At 46.3% G+C, this 20891-nt stretch overlaps 1 protein-coding gene across 3 annotated transcripts in view; it reads left to right on the forward strand.

Annotated features, from left to right (window-relative positions):
- The window catches only part of NLRC3 (NLR family CARD domain containing 3), a 71475-nt gene that overhangs the window by 10114 nt on the left and 40470 nt on the right, over positions 1 to 20891 (forward strand). For 2 of the 3 annotated variants that reach the window (XM_077827721.1, XM_077827723.1), the window contains exons 1-3: positions 12350 to 12487; positions 14982 to 15159; positions 17178 to 17438. In XM_077827721.1, coding sequence (XP_077683847.1) covers positions 15153 to 15159; positions 17178 to 17438 — 268 coding nt within the window. In that variant the 5' untranslated portion in view covers positions 12350 to 12487; positions 14982 to 15152. Of the gene's footprint in view, positions 1 to 12349; positions 12488 to 14981; positions 15160 to 17177; positions 17439 to 20891 lie in introns of those variants that run through there. The other variant, XM_077827722.1, reaches the window with a different exon arrangement.

Below are 20891 nucleotides of genomic sequence, written 5' to 3' on the forward strand. Positions count from 1 at the left end.
CTGACTCCTATTAATAGGATTTAGAGGGCAAGAATTAGGCTTTTATGTGGGCATTGTATTGTATGCTCATATAATCTAATATTCACTATAATATAAAAACTATGGAAAACACTGAATTACATTAGGGTAAATATTTTTCACGTATATACAGAATACTCTTATTCATCCCAAAACCCTATTCTCCAAGCCGCCGCATTGTCCAAATCCCTTCCTTGTCCCCCAGCATGAGCTACATGAAGCACAGGGCAAGTCTCATGCTGGGGGACAAGGAAGGGATTTGGACAATGCGGAGGTTCGGATAATGGAGCAGAGATCCCAGGAGGAGGAGCCCACTGCTGAACAGCTCCTGCCCTCTTGATTATCTGAGCTCCTAATTATCTGAATAAAATCCACATCCCCCCCTGCTATTTGGATAATTGGGAGCATACTGTAAATAATCCTTCATTCTCCAGGTCAAAAGCTAACAACTAACTGATGGAGATTAGGAAGAAGCTTCCCCTATATTCCATCATGGGGTTTCCTGCCTGTTCTTCTCCGACTGGCCCATGTCAGAGATAAGGTACTGGGCTATATAGCCTACTGGTCTGATCGGATTTAGAAGTTCCTGTGCTCCTGACTTAAAGGAACAAAATGTATTTACCTGAACTGGTCTTTGGCCAGGACATTAACTCCAATGTCCATACTGGAAGAAAGAGCTAGGAGAATGTAACACTTACAAGTGGTCAAGTCTTCAGTTTTATGTCACATGTGGAAAACACAGTTACTGTGGCTCATCTAGAAAACTCCAGGCCTTATTGACACCCACCAGAGCTTTGTTCCAATCCAAATGCTTCCATCGGAATGGCGCAGGGAATGGCTTCCTATACTGTAAGGTAGTGTAGCGTTCCCATCTTGTGAACAGAGGGCATGCAAAGAAGGTAAATTGTGTTATCTTGTGTTTTGAAAGAGAGAGCTCCTGGTGCAAATGTATGGTGCAATGTTCAACCAGGAGGCACAAAACTCAGCTCCTCGCACTGGTGCTCTGAGAGCAGCCCAGGCACTTGGATGCTGATTGACAGTGAGAAAACATTGGAAATGGAAATATCCTGGTTATCATCATGTTCCTATTATGCCTCTGGCATTTAGGGCAGGGACGAAGCTCCTCCACTCCTGTCTGTTTCTGGCAAGTCTTTCAAGAGTTTCCCAACTATCCCCCAGGTTTTTCAGCTTGGCTTCCACAGCTCTTCGCCATGATTTCGGGCGGCCTTGTTTTCGCTTGCCTTCAGGTGTCCATCTTATTGCTACTCTGGTGATGGAATCAGTTTCCATCCGAAGCACATGACCGATCCATCTCCAACGCCTCCTGGCAATGATGGTGCTCAGATCCTCTTGGCTGCACTGTGTCAATAGATCTTGGTTTGAGATTGTTCTGGGCCAAAAGATACGGAGGATTTTTCTGAGGCAGGTTGTATGGAATGAAGACAGTTTGGACATGTCATACTTTCTCATTCCCCAGCATTCTGCACTATAAAGTAGTGTTGAAAGTACCCAGCTCTGATAAATCTTGAGTTTGGTTTTGGTGTTGTATTTTGATGATTTCCAGACTGTATTTAAGCTCCTGAAGGTGTTCCTGGCTTTATTGATTTTGTTCCAGATGTCCTGGCTTGTTCCACTGTCCTGGCTGATGGTGCTGCCCAAGTATGTGAATGTTTCTACATTGGTGAGAACATAATCTTCTATCCATACTGGTGATGGTGAGGCAATATTAAAGGTCATGATGTCTGTCTTACTGTGGTTGATTTCAGTCGAATTTGCTGGCTGAATGCGTTGAGTCGAGTTGTTTTTTCTTGTATATGGTGTTGGGTATCTGATAGGAGAGCGACATCTGTGAAATCCAGGTCTTCAAGGGATGAGAAGGGTGTCCATTTAATGCCTCTTGGCATGTCTTCTGTTGTATATCGCATTACCCAGTCAATGGCAGTGTTGAAGAGGATTGCAGACATGACACATCCCTGACGTACTCCTATTTTGACTTAAAAACTGAGCTCACTGTGATCAACACTGCATGTAAAGTTGAAATTGAAGCTTTTGATGACGTTGATTATACGGAAAGGAATTCCATGTACCTGCAGAATGCGCCATAGGCTGGCCCTGTGAATGCTATCAAAAGCCTTCTCAAAGTCTATGAAATTTATGTGGAGTTGCCATTGCCATTCTAAGCACTGTTCTATTATGTTTTGTAGAATGAAGATATGGTCTGTGCATCCAGGCCCTTTCTGAAAGTCAGCTTGCTCTTTTCTGAGAATGCTATCAACTACCTCTGATATATGCTGGACTATGATCTTACACAATACTTTGTTTGGCACAGATAAAAGTGTGATACCACGTCTGTTATTACAATCACTGAGAGTTCCTTTCTTTGGTATCTTCACTATAACCCCACTGGTCCAATCATCTTTTCCCTTCCCAGACTGATGTAAATAGAGGGGCCAGGATAGATGCTGCTTGAACAATTCTGCATTCAAGTTATCCTTGCCAGGAGCTTTCCCATTTTTTAAGGATTTGATGACTTGAATGATCTCTTTATTAGTTGGGGTGTCTGTGTTGATATCAAGATCATCTTTTGCCTCCTGGATGTTTGCTTCCTCTTTAGGTGGCTCCCTGTTCAGCAATTCTTTGAAATGTTCTGTCCAGTGCATTTCTTGTTCTTTTTCGGTTGTTAGTAGGTGGCCTTGTTTGTTCCTGATGAGAGTGTGTGTTGGTGTCTGCTGTTTACCACTGATAAGTCGCATCATTTTGTAGACGGTTTCTTGCTCATCACGAGCAGCTGCATCCTCTGCTTGTGTTGCCAGATTATCAATATAATGCTGTTTGTCCACTCTGTGACCTGAGCTAGCTTCCCTGTTTTGTACATTGTCCGTACGTTCCAAAAACGAAGTTTGGTTTTTGTCTTGGTGTTGAGCACTTCAGTCTTAATGTCAGTGGCTTCCTTTCAGCTTTCACCACTGGCAGTCATATAGGTCATTGACTCCTGAAGGCCATCACACACAGTAATGGTCGATTTCTCCGTCGCTGTTTCCATAACATATTTTGTTTTTTACGGGACAGGGTTGTTAGCCCTGTGCCTGACCCCAAACCTGGAGGACCAGGATGTCTGTTTTGTCTGGCCCCTCCCCCACAGACCAATCCGGCAATCTACCAAGAGCAAAAAGCCCCACCTACACAGACTCTGAGGATCGTTAGAGCACGCAAGCTGTCCTGCCATGACAAGGCACGGACACAAGAGGACAAGTCCTGGTTATAGTGTACATTAAATCCCTCATTGGTGACCTTTGTATTCCATGGTTATCTTCATCTGAATTGTTATTGTGTATTCCTTTACAAACGTCTCTTTGGAGTCAATTCTGCCATCCTTACTGAGCATGAATATTGATTTCACTGGGGCTCCTTGGCTCAGAAGGATTCCACCTGAGTAAGGGTGGCAGAATTGAGCTCTTAGGATTGAGGATCTAAGGGCTTGTCTACACGTGAAATGCTACAGCGGCATGTAGTGTCTCAGTGTAGACACTACCTGTGCTGATGGGAAGGGTTCTCCCATCGTTGTAGTTAATCCACCTCCCCGAGAAGTGGTAGCTAGGTTGATGGAAGAATTCTTCCGTCGACTTAGCACTGTCTACACAGGGACTTAGCAGCGCAGTTAAGTTGACCTCTGGGGTGTGGATTTTTCACACTCCTGAGCAACGTTGTTATGCTGACCTAATTTTCTAGTGTGGAACTGGCCTAAGTCCATGAGATGCAGGTAGGCTGGTTGTTAAGGAGTATGACCTCCTGGCACCAATGGAGAACTGCAGCTGGAGATGTACAGCTCTTGAGTTATCACCTGGTTACGCCTCTGCCTTTCTTGGAAGGATGCCATTGACATCCTGATGATTAATGATGTCGCCATCTTTAGCCTTACTTCTTGTGCGTAACACTGTCTTCCTTTTGAAGTGTTGGATGGCTGCAGGGCATAAAGTGAACAATGTCTCTTTGTTGGAGCTGATAGAGTTTGCTTGGAGGGCCATTAAAAAACCTGAAATCCATCACTTGTTTTGCCTGATGCATGACACAGCTCTGGGCTCCACTGGAACTCTGCATTAACTGTGACCTGGTTTATAAGACACTTTCCATCTCCTAATCAGCTTCTATCCAGTAGCCAGTCGACCAGATGTTACCGGTTATAGAAGGGGAAAAATGCATGCTGTACCAACAAAGTTTCTATCTTTTTCTATCACTGCTTAAGAAAATAAGAACAGCCATACTGGATCAGACCAATGGTCCATCTAGCCCAGTATCCTGTCTTCGAACAGGTTTCAGAGTAGCAGCCTTGTTAGTCTGTATTCGCAAAAAAAAAAAAGGAGTACTTGTGGCACCTTAGAGACTAACAAATTTGTTTGAGCATAAGCTTTCATATGAAAGCTTTTCTTTTTGTCTTCTAACAGTGGCCAATGCCAGATATTTCAAAGGGAATGAACAGAACAGGGCAATTATCGAATGATCCATCCCCTGTCGTCCAGTCTCAGCTTCTGGCAGTTAGAGGCTTAGGACACGAGAGCATGGGGTTGTATCCCTGCACATCTTGGCTAATAGCCATTGGCCGACCTGTCCTCAATTAACTTATCCAGTTCTTTTTTTGACTTTTGACTTTCACAACATCCCCTAGCAATGAGTTCCACAGGTTGTCTGTGTGCTTTGTAAAAAAGTACTTCCTTTTGTTTGTTTTAAACCTGCTACCTGTTAATTTCATTGGTGACCCCTGGTGCTTGTGTTATGAGAAGGAGTAAATAACACTTCCCTATTCACTTTCTCTACACCACTCATGATTTTATAGACCTCTATCATATCCCCCCTTTGTCATCTCTTTTCCAAGATGAACAGTCCCACTTTTGTTAATCTCTCCTCGTATAGAAGCTGTTCCATCTGCCTAATCATCTTTGTTGCCATTCTCTGTACCTCTTCCAATTCTGATAGATCTTTTCGGAGCACACAGTATGCAAGTTGCGTGCCACTGTGGTCTCTAAGCTCTCTACAACAACATACAATAGCGCTGACAGTGCCCTGCACGGTAATATTATCACTGCCTCTGCTGTTCCCCATGTACGTGTCAAGGTGCTTGTAGTTTTTTTCCTTCCTGCTTCTTTTCTTCTACTTTGCTTTCAGTCTCCACCATTGTGGGTTAGTCCTGGGAAGATGTCTCTACTGGCTGAGCGAGTCATCAAAGAGGAGGGTCGTGCTCGTAGGCCTGAACATAGGGTCAGACTTGTCCAGTAGTTGCTGCATGCTCTTCCGCTGCCCCGGGGCAGTGATATACGTCCTCAGCAACAGCGGTAGTAATGCGCTCTAGAGGAGGCGAACGTGTGGGTCACAGGGGTGGGGTCTTCGTCTGGGCAGAGACAGCGTCATTCCCTGGCCAGCCAAAGGGTGGTCGAAAGGCAGCCACCGCTGCAGTGTGTGTGTCCAGTGGCAGGGAGGAGCCAACATGCTCAGCAGGAACTTCACATCCTGTAGTGAGCGCTGATATTCTGTGCTGAGCACCAGCAGATTATCAGCAGTCCTCATCTGCCTTTGATGATGCACCAGCAGCCAGGATTCCCCAACGTTCTGGAGCTCTTCCCACTTCAGCTTCCAGCCAAACTGCTTCCAGCGGCTATTTCATCCCATCTCACAACTTAAATAGGGTCAGGCCAGATCAGGCTGGATCTGAGAGTTGTCAGGGGAAACCTAGGGCTTTATAGGCCCTCATGCTTCCCTCTGAGCAGCTGTTGAACCAGTGGCATAACTAGGAATGGAAATGTGCTGGGCCTCAACTTAACGGTGGGCAGGCACTGACTACAGGTCTGACCCCACAGCAAATCATTTTGTTGCCAGCACCCAGTGCCGAGAGGCTGAACAACAGCTTGAGTTGGTTCGTTACCCGGTGTGCTACACCCAATTATCACAACGGGGTGGAGAAGCAGAAAAGTTTATTTGACGTTTCAAATAGGTACAGGGAGATTTGAATCTCAAATCCTGTACCCAGAGCAGGAAGTTACACAGGCTTTTATACATCCTTTTTCCCAGCATACTTATCCAATAGCAAGCTGCCCCAAGTATCCATATAGCCAGCCAATCCAGTTCCCAGCTAGTTCCCTGGTTCTCTGTATCATTTGTTAAACTATACATAAAGCTGCTTTATTCAGCATTGTTCTTCCATATCTGTTTGGCCTTGCTTAGTTTCAGGCAGTCTGACTCTGCAGCATATTGTTGCAGATCCTCAGCATAACTGCAGTGTGTGCCTCCAGGCGGGGGGGCCAAGGACACTTGGGCCTAGTACGCAGAGCTGCTGCGAGTGCCTCCAGGTGGTGGTGGGGGGGGCACGGACACCTGGGCCTAGTGCGAGGGGGCTTCATTGACACTCGTGGTCTTCCATCCCCTCGAGTTACCTAGTGGTCATGCCCCAGTGTCCCCAACAATTTCTTTTGCACATTAATAAATTGACTTAAACTTGGCATACACAGAGGCTCTGATTTGAGTAGGCTCGGGTGCTGATTGGGTGGGCCACGGCCCACTCACGCTCCACCATGGCTACACCCTTGTATTGAACCAATGCCTCAGGATGGTGAAAAAGGATACTGTGCTCCTGGAGGTGCCGCAGTGAAGTGCTCCTAACCGGGGGCTTTGGAGAAGCTTGTCACAGTGAGTGACACAGGCACCCCAAACCCAAGTTACAAGCAGGCTTGGAGGGTTGGTGGGATTATTCCCATGTGCTTCTGGGGGAGAAACTACATTTCAGTGGCTATTTCTTTCCTGTCTTGTGGCTTCTGACTTATATTTGGCTTTATAAAAATCTACATTGTGTAGCTTTAAGTAGACAAACATGAACTCGAAAACAGGAAAGCAGGCCAGATTTCCAGACATTGGAAGCATCCAACTGTGCACTGAAATTAAGCACATAATTACTGTGCATGCTCAATAGCTTATGATTTGTACAAATTCGTCTAATTAGCTATTGGCGCATACAGCTGCCCAGTCTAAGTGTGCAATTACGATAACAGCGCAGTTGCGTGCCCGGGCTGTTCGATAATCTACCCATTGTATTTGGTTTTGGAGCTGAGCAATACCGTTCTGTGTCTGTGGTATTTGCAGGAACTCCTGACTCAGAAGAGAGAGAAAATAATGGTTTGTCTTTTCTGATCACCTTGGCAACATATAGTTCAAAGTTCAAAACAGAACAGGGCATGCTGGACCCTGCGGGAGGCACCTGACGGGACTCGGGGCTACAGCACTGATGAGCCCTGGCAGGTGCGACCTGCGGGGCTGAAGCCCCGAGATCCCCATTCCCGCTGGGCAGAAGCCCCTACTGCACCACGCCGCTGCAAGGCAGAGGTCCCAAGCTCCCCCACCCTCCCCAGTCTGGTAGGTGGAGAATGAGGGAGGCTTGGGGGGCTCTGCAAGCTGCACTTTAATGGTAAAAGAGCCACATGTGGCTCACAAGCCACAGTTTAGCCACCCCTGCCATAGACCAATAAATGCTCTGTGCTGCTCCAAATGCTGGGTTCACTGTGCGTCTTTTTTCAGTTCTTGGGTGGGTGGCCTGCACGAACAATTGCATGCTGCACTGATGCTGCAGTCTGGGTGCAGGAAGAGCCTGCAGGCCGTGCATCACACGCCATCAACCACTCAGTAAGAAAGAAAAATGAGTCCTTTCTGGGGAGGATCACTGAGGTACAAAAATGAGAGCTGGAGTATTACAGGACAATTACATGTCTGCTCTAGCACCAAACTGCACCGGAACTATTCCTCATGTTTAGACGCTCCCAAAGTGTTTCTTTTATGAGCAGGCTGACACATTTACATAATTTAAGTGGAAATGGGCTCCAGTGGCAAAGTTTGGATCTGGAATTGGATCCAAATCTGCATTTCCTTCAGGTCAGGATGTTCTGATCCAAGTCCTGATGCCTGGATTGTGAACTGGATCTGAATCTGATATTCCCAAAGGGAAAAAGGTGCATGGATATTTGCATCTGTGGATGTGTGCCCATGAGTATGTATTATCATGGATGGTTTTTGGATCCAGTATCGTGGATGGGGCCAGTCTCGCAACTGAAGCACTGGAATGCCAAAGTAGCCCTGTAAGTGAGGTTTAACTTTGATAACTAGGAATGTTCAAGTCGACTCATTAATGACACTCTGTTAATTGGTATTTATTTAATTGTGACGTAGAGTCAAAGCTCTGTTCAGGGATTGGATTTAAGTCAGTGGGAATTTTCGGAGGGAACACTTTATCGTTGGAAAGGGTGGACTTGTCAAAATGTAATGTCAAATCCCAGTTTGCCTGCCCAGATCCTCAGAGCCTCGGCTCCCAAGGTCCCTAGCTCCAGAGCAGCCCACCAGGAAAACTTTTCCCAGACCCGGGGCTCTCCAGAGCTGCTGACTTGCCAGGGAGCTGAGCAGCTGGTTCTCTGCCTGGGCTGCGCTCCTGGAAGATAGATGGCCAGGTTGCTGGCTAGGCAGCTGGGGAGTCACGCAGCCATTCAGTGAAAAATTCCAAGATTTTTTTCTTCCATTATGGAACAACAACAACAAAAATTGGAATTTTTCACACAATTCCTGCTCAATTCCAGTAGGCATCCGAAGGAATGCATCCATAGAGGAAGCAACTTAGTTAAGAGCTGCCTCTGTCTTGTCTAGCTGTTCCTGTCTTCTGTGACATGAAGAGAATAACAGAACATAGTGTAGACTGCACATCCCAATGGAGCTGATGTTGGCTTAATAACTAATGCCACCTGCAAATACCAAGAAAGCAAACTGGTAGATTGTAGTTGGATGAATATTCATTAATACTTTGGGACTACACTTTCCTGGCTCTAACAGCTTGCTCTGGCAATGCACTGTGATCTCTGGAAATCTGGGTTCTCTTCCCAACTCCGTCATCGACTCACCTTAACCTCTTACTTAACCTTGTGTGCTCTGCCTGGGCACTTCCTTGCCTTAGTAAAGTGCTTAATGATCATGGCTTAATGATCATCGCCCAATAAAACCAGAGCAATCTCCATACCGTGCCCAAACCTAAAAGTGGATTAATGGGGAAATCAGAGGACTCCAAAGTGGTCAGTCCTGGTTGGGTGACAATGTCGGGGAAGACTGTGCAAGGACCTTTTGCTTTCCTCTTGTTCCCCTCAGCAGGGAACTGCCACTTAGGTACAAGTGATCATGACTTGATCACATTTATAATGTGTGAACAGAATGAAGTCCAGATCAGTGATGTACATGGTGTTTTAAAAGGGCCATTTTCACAAACATGAAAACAGCTATGAGCCAGAACAGCTGGGAGGAAGAATTTAATCAGAAAAATGTGAATGATAAATGGGAATTGTTTAAGAACACCTTATTAGATGCCTCAAAAGGCACAGTTCCACAAGGAAGAAGGCTGTACTGGATAAAAAAATGACCTGGTTTAGAGGGGAAGTGAAGACAGCTATGAAAAATAAAAATAATAATATATAACAGATAAAGAAAGGGGAAATTGATAGTAATGAATATAAATCAGATATTAGATATTGTAGAAAATTGATAAGGGAAGCAAAGTGACACAAAGAGAAAACCATGGCCAGCAGAGTTAAAGACAATAAAAGGAGGTTTTTAAAAAAAGCATATCAGGACCAAAAAAATCCTAACAATGGAATTGGTCCATTACTAGATGAAAATGGTAAAATTATCAATAACAATGAAGAAAAGACAGAAGTGTTCAACAAATATTTCTGTTCTGTATTTGGGAAAAACAGATGATGTCATATCATATGACAACACTCTTTCCATTCCTCTGATATCTCAAGAGGATGTTAAACAGCAGCTGTTGAAGTTAGACATTTTAAAATCAGGAGGTCCAGGTAACTTGCATCCAAGAATTTTAAAAGAGCTGGCTGAGCTTTTTGGGCCATTAATGCTGGTTTTCTTGGAAACATGGGGATGTTCCAGAGAACTGGAAGAAAGCTAATGTTGTGCTGGTATTTAAAAAGGGTAAATGGGATGACCTGGGAATTACAGCCGTGTCAGTCTGACATCAATCCTGGGGTAGATAATGGAGTGGCTGATACAGGAATCAGTTAACAAGGACTAAAAGCCGGTAATATAATTAATGTCAATCAACATGGGTTTATGGAAAACAGCTCTTGTGAAACTAACATGATGCCTTTTTGATGAGATTATAAATTTAATTGATAATGGTAATAGTGTTGATGTAATATACTTAGACTTCTGTAAGACGTTTGACTCATTACCAAATTACATTTGATAAAAGATTAGAAAGATATAAAATTGTTACAGGTTAAATGGATTAAAAGATGGCTAACTGATAGGTGTCCAAATGTAACTGTAAATGGGGAATCATCATTGAATGCATGTTTCTATTGAGGACCTGCAGGGATTGGTTCTTGGCCCTACATTAGTTAACGTTTTTTATTAATGACCTGGAAGAAAACATAAAATCATCACCCAAAGTTTCCAGATGACACAAAAATGGGGAGAATGGTAAATAATGAAGGGGACAGGTCATCACTACGGAGCAATCTGGATCACTTGGTAAACTGGACACAAGAAAACAATATTCATTTTAATATGGCTAAATGTCAGTGTATACATCTAGGAACAAAGAATGCAGGCCGCAATTACAGGATGGGGGACTATCCTGGGAAGCAGTGACTCTGAAACAGATCTGGGGGTCGTGGTGGATAATCAGCTCCCAGTAAGATGCTGTGGCCAAAAGGGCTACTATGATCCTGGGATGCATAAATGGGAATCTTAAGTACGAGGAGAGAGGTTATTTCACCTCTGAGTTTGGCGCTGGTCTGACCACTGCTGGAAACTTGTGTCCAGTTCTGGTGTCCACAATTCAAGAAGGATGTTCATAATTCAGAGAAGGTTCAGAGAAGAGCCATGAGAAGATTAAAGGATTAGAAAAGCTGCCTTCTAGAGATAGACTCAAGGAGCTCAATGTAGTTAGCTTAATAAAGAGAAGGTTCAGGGGTGACTTGATCACAGTCTATACGCAAATACATGGGGAACAAATATTTAATAATGGGCTCTTGGATCTTTCAGAGAAAGGTCTAACATGATCCAATGGCGGGAAGTTGAAGCTAGACAAATTCAGACAGGAAATAAGGTGTACATTTTTAACAGTGAGAGTAATTAACCAGTGGAACAATTTACCTTACTGCAACCCTAGAATATCCCAACATCCAACAGAATAGCCCAGGGCTGTAGTGGAATTAGAAAAAATGTCTGATGTTGTTTATTCCCTCCCACCCCTCCAGGTGAAATTCATTTACTTCTGCTAATGTGAGGCTCATAGTTTTCACAGAGAGAATATTACATTTTTAGAGTAGCACTCTGTCTGGGAAAATGCAGCCTGGTATGTGGGTAAATAATCTGTGATATCAGTCAGACATCCACAATCAGTGGCCGGACTCAATCCATTCAGATAAAGAGAGATGAGGCAAGAGCATTGCATGCAGCAGAAGAGCTTCTGATTGTAGCCTGGTTAGCGTCTACCCAGAGAAGAAGGAAAACCCAGTGATTACTTCAAGCAAAGATTGAATTGAACTTTGCAGCCTGGTTAGATCTAACAGGACAGCCACAAGGAGTGACGATTTAGCCTGAGAATGGCTGACTCACTGGACTGTCCTTAATTTGATCATGTATCCTAACTGCAGAAGTCAATGACTCGAGGACAAAAAGAAATATGAGATGAGACAACTCAGCAGCCACTGAGAAAAAAATGATTAGCTCTTAGGCCACCAATAAAAGTCCTTGAAGAGGCGATGGTGCATACCCTCAGAACATGTCCGAAGCATGGGGCCAAATTCAAACCACTGTAAACCCCCAAACGGAGAGAACCACAATAGATCAAAAGGGCGAGAGGAGAGCTGGGGGGAATTTGATTTTCTGTTTCAAGGAAAAGTCTGTGATTTCAACCCATTTTTTGTTCAAAATTGGAACAAAACCAAAAATGTTCCAAATCTCCTGTGAAACAAAATTCTGACTTGTGTGGGGGTGGGAGGAGGGGTGGTGGTGACAGAGTGCTGGGAATCAGCCACTGACACAGCACTCTGGTCACTGTTTAACCCATGAGTCCCCCCGGGGAGGGCCTGATTATGGGATCAGATTGGGGTGTGAGTAGCTAATGAGCTCAGTAACACCAAGCCTGGATAAAAGAGCACAGGAAGGAAGTGTGGGGGAGGGTGAGGATGCAGGAAAGAGAGAGATAAGAAAAGGCTAACAGGGCCTGACAAAAAGGAGTGCTCTGATGGCACTCGTGTGAAAGGCAGGCAAGTGAAGCCCTGCAAACAAATGGCAGGGAAGGTCTCTGAGAGGCTGCACATAAAGGGTGGGCGCAGTGGGACCCTGTCACAGCGGGGTTGATTGAAACCTTGCGTGTTGATAAAATGGAAACATTTCTTGCTGATTTCAACTTGTTTTTTGTTCGGTTCGGGTGAGTAACTGAGCTCTGTGCTTCCCTGACCCGGGTTGAGCAGAGAAGCCGGGCCGGGGTGCTCACTGCAGCACTCCTCCCAGCACTGGCATTTGACTGTGTTTGTGTTTGTTCTGTTGTGCCATGCTCCAAGCAATGGGGTGGGGACGCTCCCTACATACGGTGCTTATTTAATGTTGTTGTTGTGCGATATTGTACCTTTCCCTTCCATGTGCAGAGGGAACGGGGATCCAGTTAATCCCAACCCCAAGGCGGCACCTCCAGAAGAACCTCTCACCCCTTCTCCTGGCTCAATGGAAGCCCCTTCGCGGTGGCTCTCTGAGGTGCAGGATGGTATGTGCTCAGGGGTGTCTCTGGAGGAGGCATTGTCCCCTTGCCAACCTCAAGGGAATTTGCTGCACCTGTGACCCTGTGGAGATGCTCTGGGGCCAAAGCCCACAGGAGAGACCATTCCAGCATGCTGATGAAGGCCCCAGGGCACAGAAAGGGACTAGGAGCCATTGTACAGGGACAAGGCTTTTGGATGGGTGTCCCTGGCCTCTGCAGATTTCCCAACATCTGCACAGCTCCTGGGTGGGGGTGGGCGGGCGGTGGCGGGGAAAGTGGGCACTAGTTTGGGAGGCTGAACCCTCTGCTGTTCCTGGTGGAACAACCCTGTCTCTCAGCCCCTGGCACAAGAACTAGTAGCAATGTCTGCAAAGCCAGCCTCACAAAGGGCCAAATCTTAGCCACATGGGACCATGACCCTCCACAACTTCCCTTCACAGAGTTTCTTTTGCATGCCTCCATAGGAAGGGTTGGGTTTGCCACCCACCAGAAGAGAGGAAGATTTAGCCCTGCTCCTTGGCAAGGCTGTGCCATTTGGAACTGCTCTGCGAAGGACTCCCTTGGGTCTGCCTGCCTCCAGGAACCCCCACTAAGGAGGAGGATGTGTGCAAATGCAATGTAGTCTTTGGTTGGAACACCTCTGCTCCCAGCCTGCCTGCATGCAAGCCCAGCAGACAGGAGAACATAGCTCTGAAGGCAGCTGACCCCCCCTGCACCGGTTTCCACCTGGGGATGGGGAGATGCATGCGCAGAGACCCCCTCCACACAGGGATCAAAAGGGGCCTGGTTTTCTTTGGCTTCTCAAACCAGACATTTTCCTCTTCTAAGCAATCCTTCCCTCCCACTGCTCGCAGCACAGGAAGTTACTGAATCCAGTGGTTATTTTCACAAAGCAAAGCAATTAGGGGGTGATACTGTAGCACAGAAATGAGAAGGAGTAGGTGGGTGCTCGTTAGCATACTTGGAGCATGATTCATTTGTGTAGTTGAGAACAGAGCAAGTACAGAGCTCTGAAATTGCTGCTAATTAACAAAGCTGGGGCAGAGGTTCTAGGCTCTGATTAGACCTGCTGAAACCTGAACGAGGCCCCTTGCAACGGTGTGTTTTATTTTTTTGGCTTTGCATCTTCCTTTCCAAACCAGATTCAAATCCCCACCCAGCAGTCCCTAGGGGGCTAGGCTTAGATTTTCACTCAGACACTTGGGGGGCACGCTGCAGAATGCATTGAGAACTGGCATCCTTGCACAAGGTCTAGCCAAGAAAGGTGTTGGCAGAGTGCTCTTGGAACTGATGCTATGGCATAGGGACTGAAAGCTGACATAGCCAGTCTGTGCATTCAGATCGTGATGTACTAGCATCCTGGCGTAATGTTTCAGGATGCCAGCTCCATAACACAGGGAGCATGGATCCTAGTGGCGCATGGACAGATTGATATTTAGTTCTTACTATTGTGGGGATCAGGTGATAGTAGGATGACCAGACAGCCAGTGTGAAAAATTGGGACAGGGGGCACTGTTGCCTCTAAGCTGTGCATGTGTGCGCACGCACACGGCAAAACACCGCACGCACAAAGATTTGCACAGAAGCACAAAAATTTGCACAGAGGAAATTTTTTGCGCACACAGCTTGTCAAAAATTTGCACAGAAGAAATCTTTTGCACACACGGCCTGTCAAAAATTAGAGGGAACATTGACAGGGGGTGGAGGGTAATAGGAGCCTATATAAGAAAAAGACCCAACAATCGGGACTGTCCCTATAAAATCGGGACATCTGGTCACCCTAGGTGTTAGCATCATGGATCTGGGCAGCAGCATCCAAGCATGGGACTGGGACTGGGGCCCCAAGCTGTGGCATGACTGTGAGTGAGAATCTCAGTGGCTTGCAGCCTGCTCAGTCTCCGGCAGTCGCTCTGGGAAGGGCTTCTATTATAAGCTTTCAGTAGAGTACTGCACTTTCAGTCAGCAGCCTCACTGGCTCTAGTGCAGGACATTCTCCTGGTAGCTGCACAAACTTGTCTCAGCCGGAAGTGGCTCATGTCACCAGGGTCATTAAAGGTTCCTCCCCTCATGGTTTCCCAACAGGCTGCAAGGAAATGCACCTGTGGGTCAGGGTTTGAGTGGTGCTGGCTCCCCCCTGCTACTGATGCTTTTCTTCTCCCTCCCTCAGAAACATGGAAAAAGGCTAACAGTTGCAGAATGAGCCGTGAATGGTGTGCCCTCACTGGGGCCCTGGTCTGAGAGGACAACGGGCAGAGTCAATGGGAAGGCAGTGGGGTCTGTCTGCCAGTCGTCACACTGCTATCGCAAAGAAGGCTTCTAATGCCACCGGAAGCCCCTGATGGAAGGTGAGCAGGGGCGTGAAATGTGAGTGTGCATAATGATTAGGGCTCTCGCTCAGCGGTAGTTCGTCTTCGGGTTGTCACTGGTGGCAGCTGCCACCAAAAGCTAACCTTGCTTTCTGACTCCTGGGAAAAGGTGGGGAGCTTTCTCTGACGAGATTTCCTTGGTGTGAAGGGGCCATTTTCAATGATGACCTGTTTGTGTTCCATACAGCAAGAGGAAAAGACGAGGCAGCGAGGGGAAGGGTCTCCAGCCTGGTCTACACTAGAAAATTAGGTTGGTTTAACTATGTTGGTCAGGGTGTGAAAAATCCACATCGCTGAGTGGTGGTGGTGTTAAGCTGACCGAAGTCCCCAAGTAGACGGTGCTAGGTTGATGGCAGAATTCCTCTGTTGACCTAGCTACCTCCTCTCAGGGAGGTGGATTAACTACAGTGACTGGAGACCCCTTCTCATTGGTGTAAGTAGTGTCTACACTGAAGCACAGCTGTGCCACTGTAGTGTTTTAAGTGCAGACAAATCCTTCCTAGCTTGTCTTTTGAAAAGTGAGCCACACAATTTTTAACTCCTCAAAGACTGGACCAGAGTTACCAGTATTGTGCTGGGATATATGGGATTCTCTCACAGCCTTTGTTCCATTCAGGATAGCTGGCCTGCACTGTATCATGCAGTGCATAGGAAGGGGGGTGGAGATTAATGACCACAAAAGGACACAAGGATGTTTCTATAAAATCTTCTGATATTGAAGCTGGCACCTGCAGAGCCCCTTTCTAATAGGCTGGTTCCTGAGGGACTTAGCTTAGGTGTCATTTTCTCTCCTAACGTAACCAAATACCCAAACGAGCCCCGTGTTCCCTAACACCAAGTCCAGTTTAAATTAGAAGGAGATGTTCAGAATGTGGCCAGAGAGGTGAATACATGTGACTGTCCAGCTTAACCAATCAGAAATGTGACAACAGCCGTGTTTGCAATGTCGTACCTTTCCCAGACATGAAGAAGAGCTTGGTGTAACTCGAATGGTCTCTCTCACCAACAGAAGTCGGTCCAATAAAAGATATTGTCTCGCCCTCCTTGTCTTTACAACAGCCATAGGAATTATAAAGCAAGGAAGGACAACCTCCACGTTTATGGAGGTGTCATTCAGACTGGGAGACATATCTCAAGTTGATCCGAGTTTTTAAATGGAGGTGAAAATCCCAAGAAGATAAGACTTTCTGGTACGATTTCTGGTGCTTCACTTTTTCACTAGGGATGAAATATTCCCAGAATGATCTTTCTTATGGTATTTTGCAGTACTTACTTTGTAATGAAAGAGGTGCCGGGGCTCAAGCAATTTTTTTACTTTCCTAACTGACACAGCAAGCCCAGAGGTGCCTGGGCTATGAACTGTCAAGCCTAGAGGCGCTGGGGCTCAGCCCTGGCACAAATTAAGCACCAGTATTTTGGCTTTTGGCCCAATCCAGGCTATGCAGAAATTCCCAGAAATCGTTTGAGTTTGATGTGAGCTTTTGGTGAAAGCTCACGTTGACTGAAACTGATTTGCATAGCCCTGTTGGGCAGCATCTGTATTTCTCAAGATTGTCCACTAAACCTTTCTCCCTTTCAGAAAGAGGTTTGATTGTCATCAGTGCATGTGTATTTGGAATATTTCTTCTAATGAATGAAGCAGAAATAATAGAGCAGAAACTTATTAGCTCAGCTGGTGCTGGACTTGGTTTGGGATTCTCTCACTGGCGCTCGATGGCTTCAGCCTAGTGTCTTGTTTGGACAGACCTAGTCAGCTTCAGTTTTATCTCCCTATGTATTTCGTTTCTGGGCAGCATGTTCTGTTCGTTATGGTGCAGAGTCTGTACAGAGACCGCCTTGTCCAAGCAGCGCCTTGCCACAGCCATGTGATCTCCAAGAAACCTGCCTATCACGCTTCCATCTCCTGTCACCTCTGAGCAATGGATCCTCAGCACATAGAAGATCCAGATACTGTCAGTGACTCCTCACACTCATCACCCACCTTCTCTTCCTCACAGGGGTTTGGATCAACCGCTATCGGAAGCAGCTGGTGAGGTCCATCTCGTCGCAGTTCCTGGAAGACATCATCTGCTACATGAGGAAGCTGGATCTCCTCAGCGCTGAGGAGGCAGGCCAGGTGCAGGAGGTGAGCTCCCTGTCGGAGCAGGTGAAGGCGGTCATGGATCTTCTGGCTGGGAAGGGCAGCTATGCCTCTCAGTCCCTGCAGACTTACATAGAGACAACCAACTCCCAGCTCTATCTCCACATCACCGTCTATGGTAGGAGATGCTGTTCATTGTCTTCTGTCTGTGTGCATGTGTGTCATAAAAGTCTGTGTGTGTGTGCGCACACACGTCGGCATTGTGTGCTAGCAGGTGTGTACCTGTAGCATTCAGACCCAGGTGTACCCTGGGGAACTTTGCCTGAGTAAGGACAAAAAAGGACCTCCGGTTCTGACCCCTGTTGATTAAGAGAGCCAACTAAGGACACTATCACTGAGACACTCATAGACTCTAAGGTCAGAAGGGACCATCATGATCATCTAGTCTGACCTCCTGTGTTGCAGGCCACAGAACCTGACCCACCCACTCCTGTAATAGATCCCTAACTTCTGGCTGAGATACTGAAGTCATAGAATCATAGAACCTTAGGGTGAGAAGGGACCACAAGGGTCAGCTAGTCTAACCCCCTGCCAAGATGCAGGATTTGTTGTGTCTAACCCATCCCAGACAGGTGGCTATCCAGCCTCCTTTGGAAAACCTCCAGTGAAGTAGCTTCTACAAGCTCCCCAGGCAGTCTGTTCCATTATCCTGCTGTTTTTAGAGTTAGGAAGTTTTTCCTGAGATTCAGTCTAGATCAGCTGTGCTGTAGTTTGAACCCATTGCCTTTTGTCCTGCCCTCTGTGGCAAGAGAGAACAACTTTTCTCCATCTTTCTTTATGGCAGCCTTTCAAGTATTTGAAGACCGCTATCATGTTCCCCTCTTAATCTCCTCTTTTCCAAACTAAACATCCCCAGTTCTTTCAGCCTTTGCCTTACGTTCCACACCTTTGATCATCTTTGTCACTCACCTCTGGATCCTTTTCAGTTTCACCACATCCTTTCTATACACTGGTGACCAAAATTGGATATAGTACTCCAGCTGAGACCCAATCAGCCCCGAGTAGAGTGGTACTATCACCTTCTGTGACTTGCATGCTGTGCCTCTGTTAATCCAACCTAAAATTGCATTTGCTTTTTCTGCAACAGCATTGCATTGCTGACTCATGTTGGGGTTGGGATCCACCACAACTCCCAGATCCTTCTCAGCAGTGCTGCTGCCAAGTTAGTTATCCCCCATTCTGTATTTGTGCATTTGGTTTTTCTCCCTTAAGTGTAGCACCTTACACTTGTCTTTGTTGAATTTCATTTTGTTGTCTATTCTCCAACTTAACAACATCCCTCTGAATTTTAGCTCCAGCCTCCAAAGTGTTAGCAACCTCCCCAGCCTTGTGTCATCTGCAAACTTGATCAGTCTGCTCTCTATTCCTACATCTAGATCATTAATAAGATGTTAAATAACACCAGACCAGAACAGATCCCTGTGGAACCCCACATGAGACCTCCCTCCAGTCTGACATCAGTCCATGAATAGTTACTCTTTGTTTGCTGTTGTTTAACCAGTTTTGTATCCATTTAATGGTAGTTCAGTTGAGCCTGCATTTCTCCACCTTACTTATGAGAACATCATGTGGGACTGTGGCAGAAGCCTTGCTGAAGTCCAGATATACTATGTCCACCACATTCCCCCATCCACCAAACCAGTTACCCTGTCAAAGGAGGAAATTGGGCTGGTATGGCAGGATTTGTTTGTGGTAAATCCATGCTGGCTGCTAGTGATCACCCCTTCATCCTCCAGGTACTCGCAAATGGAATGTTTCATACATTGCTCCTGGTTTGGGGTACGGGCTGCTTTGTCCTGACTCAAGCTTGTGTGCAGGTAACTTGAACCTCCTGAGAAAAACATGCACACCAACTCTAGGCACATCCCCCTATGGGCCACTGCTCTCTGATCCACCCTCCCCACCGCTGGCATGGCAGAGCCAAGACAGGGGCTATAGTGTGTTGAGGAGTAGGTGGAACAACCTGCGGAATCAGGACCCAAAATTGTGGGCCCCACTGCAAGGGGAGACCCTTCCTTTCTCTGCCCTGCCCTGAGGAATGACTGTGTTTTCTGTATTTCTCACCCTTGTGAGTGGCTAGGGACATTTGCATGAAAAGAGGATCATTGTTGATTAGGACCAGACCTGCTTATCTGTTGCCTGCAGCCGCTTTCTTCTGATAGTGGTACTGCCATCGCCACAATGTCAGTGGAAGATTAGTGATGGGGGCTTAGTGTTCCCTGGTGACGAGGCGTACATTGGAGAGCGGGTTACAGCTCTACGAGATGGCACCTCATGTAGCATATCTGCTTCCTGCATGTCCTGGAGTCCTGGCAGCAGATTCCAACCTGTGCAGTTCCACTACACTCTGCCCACCACTGCATTTGCAGGTGGATCTTCTTCACTTCCAACTGTCACTGCTAAGTGATGCTGCTGTGCGCTCTTTGGCGGTGGCTTAGAACATAAGAAGGGCCATACTGGGTCAGGCCAAAGGTCCATCTAGCCCAGTATCCTGTCTGCCGACAGTTGCCAGTGCCAAGTGCTTCAGAGGGAATGAACAGAACAGGTAATCATCAAGTGATCCATCCCCAGTCGCCCATTCCCAGCTTCTGGCAAACAGAGGTGAGGGACACCACTCCTGTCCATTCTATACCTTTTCCAGTTCCAATAGACCTTTTTTGAGATGAGGCAACCAGATCTGCACACAGTATTCAAGATGTGGGTGTACCATGGATTTATATAGAGGCAATAGGATATCTTCTGTCTTATTATCTATCCCTTCCGTAATGGTTTCCAACATTCTGTTTGCTTTTTTGACTGCTGCTGCACATTGAGTGGATGTTTTCAGAGAACTATCCACAATGACTCCAAGATCTCTTTCTTGAGTGGTAACAGCTAACTTGGGCCCTATCATTTTGTATGTCTAGTTGGGATTATGTTGTCCAGTGTGCATTACTTTGCATTTGTCAACATTGAATTTCATCTGCCATTTAGTTGCCCAGTCACTCAGTATTGTGAGATCCCTTTGTAACTCTTCACAGTCAGCTTGGGACTTAACTCTCTTGAGTAGTTTTGTGTCATCTGCAAATTTTACCACCTCACTGTTTACCCCCTTTTCCTGTTCATATGTGAATTGTGGCTGTGTTGTACTCAAGAGGTAGCTGCATTTCAGTGGATGGCAAGGTGATCTCAATAGTTTTGCTTGTTAAGTTGTAAAGCACATCTGGATCCTGGACGGGGCTACAGGAAGGTACACCATAGCTGCCCATTTTACTGGAAAAACAAGCTTTCGCATCTTAGAGCCAGTGTGGCTACACAGAACAAGTTATTACCCTCTGCTGCCTCAAGCAGCATCAAGAGAAGCAGCAGTCATTGCTGATAGAGATGTAGGAGACAGAGAGAGCTCAGTGAGTCAGCTCGACTCGGGTCCCAAGTGGGGCTGGCAGCGTTGCCAGTTAAAAGCCAATTATTTAACTGGCTTTGAGGGAGAGGGGTCATCTTGTTTGACCGGGAACGGGTTAGAAAATAGAATAAGGAAAAAGAACTTGGGTGAAATGTTGTTGCTGAAATGTTTGTTTCTGGAGAGCAGGGG

This window comes from Eretmochelys imbricata, chromosome 10 (genome assembly GCF_965152235.1).
Source record: "Eretmochelys imbricata isolate rEreImb1 chromosome 10, rEreImb1.hap1, whole genome shotgun sequence".
NCBI classification, from domain to species: domain Eukaryota; kingdom Metazoa; phylum Chordata; order Testudines; family Cheloniidae; genus Eretmochelys; species Eretmochelys imbricata.